Source organism: Festucalex cinctus, chromosome 2 (assembly GCF_051991245.1).
Source record: "Festucalex cinctus isolate MCC-2025b chromosome 2, RoL_Fcin_1.0, whole genome shotgun sequence".
In the NCBI taxonomy this organism is placed as follows: Eukaryota; Metazoa; Chordata; class Actinopteri; order Syngnathiformes; family Syngnathidae; genus Festucalex; species Festucalex cinctus.
The window spans coordinates 34,702,921-34,707,512 of record NC_135412.1 but is presented as its reverse complement, the minus strand read 5'-3'; the positions used below and the strand labels follow the sequence as shown (position 1 = coordinate 34,707,512).

General features: G+C 38.3%; 1 protein-coding gene across 2 annotated transcripts; it reads right to left on the bottom strand.

Annotated features, from left to right (window-relative positions):
• Nucleotides 1-282: 282 nt before the first annotated feature.
• LOC144013162 (serine/threonine-protein kinase SBK1) lies at nt 283-4,233 on the bottom strand. Of its 2 annotated transcripts, XM_077511777.1 has the most exons (4): nt 3,572-4,233; nt 2,710-2,879; nt 1,248-1,450; nt 283-1,163 (listed from the first exon to the last, which is right to left on the bottom strand). In XM_077511777.1, the coding sequence occupies exons 2-4, from the start codon at nt 2,870-2,872 to the stop codon at nt 546-548; spliced, it is 984 nt and encodes a 327-aa protein (XP_077367903.1). In that variant the 5' UTR covers nt 2,873-2,879; nt 3,572-4,233; the 3' UTR covers nt 283-545. The 2 variants fall into 2 exon arrangements, with proteins under 2 accessions (XP_077367903.1, XP_077367902.1); XM_077511776.1 differs by lacking the exon at nt 3,572-4,233 and having other exon boundaries at nt 2,710-3,328.
• Between the last annotated feature and the right edge of the window lie 359 nt (nt 4,234-4,592).

Here is a 4,592-nt window from a genome sequence, read left to right as displayed (position 1 = left end):
ATGCGAACACGTTTACTCATGCACATCCCAACCAAAGAGCGCAGTAGTGTGCCAGGCTGTTGTTAAGTAAACAGAAGACAGCAAAAGAACGTTTGCATACTTCAGGGCTTTGGCCTGCTTATTTATTACACTTGTGATACATTTCTGGCCCGACTTCCCTTCATATGACTTTGTTTAAAAGTACACAGGTACACTTTCAAGTGAGAGAAACAAAGTTTTTTTTCTGGACATTTTTCATGTTAAATGAAATGAAAAATAATATAATACCCCCCCAAAAAAAGAACTACATTTAAATGATAATATACATTAATTTCAATGGAACTGAATGTTAGTCCATTGGTTAAACCTACTGTTATATGACACAGTAATTTCACCAGTCACAACATGTAAAGACTAAGGAGAAATACTGTACATTGTTCAGTACACTGTATAGATCATTCGGTCATTTTCAGACCAATTTAGGGACTGAAATTCAATAGATTTGGATGTAGTTTCAACACGTGCTGCAAATGGAATTTGTATTGGTTAGCTCTGTATGTCCATAATTATTCTTTGTCTTTTTCTACTGTCTTCTGCTGCTCTGTCCCATGATTCTTCCGCAGCCAGGCTTTCCCTACATATTCTCTCACCACCCCTTCGGTGCATCTCTTTTCTGCATCCACAACCAGGAGCTTACTGAACAACTCCATGGCTTCTGGAGTGAACCTCTTCCACAATTGAGGATTGTCCTCCTCATTGTTAGCGTTCTCTCCCAATTCTGACCAGTCGACAAACTCTTGGTAGCAGTCATCCGAGTCTGTGCAACGCTCCCAAGGAAAGTAGCCCGTCAGGATGCAGAATATAAGCACCCCAAAGGCCCAAGTGTCGAGACTTGGCTCCACACTGAGTGGAGGAGCAGTGACTTCTTTCTGTCCCTCCAGCAGAGCAACGTTGCAAAGCTCAGGGGCCATATAAGGCAGAGTCCCTGTGATGAAACTGATCAGAGTGCCCCTCTTCTGAGCCAGGCCAAAGTCTGCCAGCTTCACCTGGCAGCAGTCATGATCCAGCAGGAGGATGTTCTCAGGCTTGATATCTCGGTGGACCAGCCCCCGGCTGTGGATGAACTCCAGAGCACTAGCAATCTGGACAACGCAACGTTTAGCAGCTGACTCGGGGATGCCCACCTGAAGCAGATAAATGACTTAGCGGGCTAGAAAATGAAGCAAATAAAATGAATCTACATCTTCATCAGAAGTTTGTGTGGCTACCTTCGGCTGAATGACAGCAAACAGGTCCCTCCCAATGACGAGCTCCTGGGCGAAGCAGTAGTGCTCACTCGACTGAAAAGCGATGCCGAAGAGGCCCACGATGCAGGGGTGGCAGGACAGATGTAAGGAGATGCAGTACTCTCGCAGGAATCCCTGCAGCTTAGTGGATGTTTTTGGCATCACTTTCAAAGCCATGGGGGTTCCTGAGCAGCATTAAAAAAAAAAAATGTCCTAATTGTAACATTTACATTTATTCTAATTGGTTGCAGTTATGCCAATAACACAAGACAACAAGACAAAATTGAATGTTTGAATGTTCCTTTTACTGTACTTCAATTGAAATTAGATCAGCAGAAAATTTTAAACCTTGACCTAGGAATTATTTTTACACACTTGTAATTCGCTTAACGACACCTGGTATGCAACAAGAGCATCTTCTTTTTGCCACTGAAGGTTTTTTCTTGTCCTTCGTCCCCCTAAACAATTGTGCCGTTTGTCACCTTTTGATGATGCGTATCTGATTTATAAGGACATACGAAAAAGGTCTGGCTTGGATTTGAAAAAAAATCTGGATTGTACTGTTCACAATGATGTAAAAAGAATCTGATACATTCTGCATTAACAGACCTCAGCATAACCTGAGTAGAACCTGTCTGTGACGCTTAATTTCATCAAATGGACTCTCATACTGTTAAAACTAACATTGTATCATATTCATTTATCAATTACGAGATTAATGTTACCCACACAACATCACTGGAAGAAAGATTCTTCCATCTGTGATCCCTTCTCGATGTTTCTTCCAATTCCCCCCTCGTCAAATGGATTTTTCTCAGAGTTTTTCCTTGCATGGTTGATGTTATAACCTGGGGATTTCTTTCATCTCTGTGAACTTTGGGTCTGTTTGGCCCTTTGAAACTCTTTAGTGATTAAGGGCTATAATATAAATGCACTTGACTTCTACCGATGCTTATGCAGATTTTTTTTTACATCATAATATTTGATTTTATTTTGATTTTATTTTATTGAACATACAGCATAAACACACAAACAGAGAGACAGCAGAAAAGAAAATTTTAACATAAAAGAAACATAAAATCAGTCAATAACAATCTGCATGTTCAAAAGGGAGTAGGAAGAAGTTGAAAACTTATCTAGTCCTACCCCTTATTCATTATATCTTTTAACTTATTACCAAAATTGTTCCACAAATTTACACCTCTTACAGAAACACACCTTAGCTTAATATTTGTTCTCGTTTTAGGTTTTTTATAAACACTTGTACCCCTTATCTCATAAGGACTGTGTCTAATTTCAAATAATGTTTGATTATTCATTTCTTTATTTTACAGTTATTGGTTGCACTTTTTTTTGTAATGTATTATTTTTTCTTTTCTTAGTCTCATAAGATATGAACATACTAATGAATTTGACATTATGGTAAGCGAGTACAAAGACATACCCCTGAAGCGATGTGTGACCAGCAGCACTTTGCCATATTTTCCTCGTCCGATCTCCTTGATGACATTGAAGTGTTGTTGGATCTCCAGTTGGTTGAGGCTCTGGGACGTTAGCACCATCAGCTCATCGATCAGACTGCCGTCAGCGAGGCCCAACTCAATCATCTCTAACCTACTCATGATATTCGGGGGTGAATAATTTTTCAGGGTTTTGACCGATGTACCAATATCAGCAACATTTGAATCAACGTGATCAGCCAGGGGCGAGGTGGCCATTGGGAATTTTTGGAGTTTCAATTGTCAACAAATCTGAAGTTTTTATGTGTATATCATACTTGACTAACAGTGCTGATAAAATACAGACAAGCATTACAATTGAAGAGAGGACATTATCTATGTAAGTAGCACACAAATCCAAAACCATGTTTGCTCCATGTTTCTGGGAGTTTTACAGCTCTTACAGCTGCTTTTGCTTTCTGCTTGTACTTATGTGTCAGTTACCCTTGCCTTCAATTTATCCAGAAAATATATTAATTAGTCACTACATCAAAAGAGGTCCTGTACAAATAAAGCCCATGGTCCATATGTGATCCTTCCTGCCATGCAACTTAAATAAATAAATAAATAAATAAATAAATAAATAAACTATAAACAAAACTGTTCTAAAATTGTCAAGAACATTCAACCCACAACTGCTTGTATAATAGGCTTTAGTTTGTTCATTGCATATTTTTTTAAATGGTATGGGCCATATGGTTGAGTAGTAAATAACACATTAGAATAATTTCAATAAAAAATAAAACATTTCTGTGAATTACTTTGGCCCTTGATTTTAATGTAAACATATTTCCATTGAAGTCTTACCTTAGTCAGAACACTCCAAAGAGCTTGTAGTTGAGAGTGCAGCGAAGCAGATGGTGTCAATACAGTATGTTGTTCACATCCACTGCCGCTGCTTGGATGAACATACCGAGGGGATCTGAGAGCTTTTCCCTGCCCAGTACATAGCTCAACTCTCAATGGCTACAATGAGAACATTGCACGCTTTGACAGCTGATTACAAACAGACTCTTTAAAGTGCACTCACTCACTCACTCGCTCACTCACTCGCTCACTCACTCACTCACTCACTCACTCACTCACTCTCATACAAATACACGCATGCACACCCCCACACACACATGCACAAGCACACTCTTATAAAATACGTTTTCATGTATGCAGTGAGTGAACGCCTGGCTCATTTTCTTTATGAGTTCTTATTAACCTACAAATTGGACATGTGAATATGCAAATGTGTATAGACAAAACAGTGGATGTTGTTAATTTATGCCTAACCAGCTTCATTAATGCATTTGGTGGATTTAGATTACAAATCAGTGTTTGATTTACATAAAGAGACAAAAACATGTATTAGGGGCAATTTAATTCATTCACATCATCAAGTATGAATTATTAAAATAAAAAACTGTATCATTGTTGTTGCTAGCTGTAAACATGACAAGATTTATGTTTCATTCATTCGGTATACATCAAATTGTGTGGGCCATTCAACTGATAAATGTACCATCTTTACATTGAACTGTTTAATTTTTTATTGAATGTATTAATTTAGTTTGACATTGCAAATCATGTATACATTGAAAGTATGTGGAAAAAAAAACATTGTGATGCAGTTTTTAAATTCAATTTTAATCACACAATTCTGTTTTATCCTCACTTCATGACAATAAAAATGTAAAATGTTGAGTGCATGGGAATATTGCTCTCAAAGTCCTGAATACATAACCTCCTACTAGTGTGATAGCAAACGTAGCCCCCCAGGTTGCTTCTTACAACCTGAGAGCAGCCTAATGGGGCTTTCTTGTCTACTCTCATATGTGTG

Coding starts and splice junctions, on each gene's coding strand:
- LOC144013162 (XM_077511776.1), bottom strand. CDS start 2,983: ATGGCCACCTCGCCCCTGGCTGATCACGTTGATTCAAATGTTGCTGAT. Junction 1,451..2,709: donor GGTCACACATCGCTTCAGGG/GTATGTCTTTGT, acceptor AATGCTGCTCAG/GAACCCCCATGGCTTTGAAA. Junction 1,164..1,247: donor TTGCTGTCATTCAGCCGAAG/GTAGCCACACAA, acceptor TATCTGCTTCAG/GTGGGCATCCCCGAGTCAGC.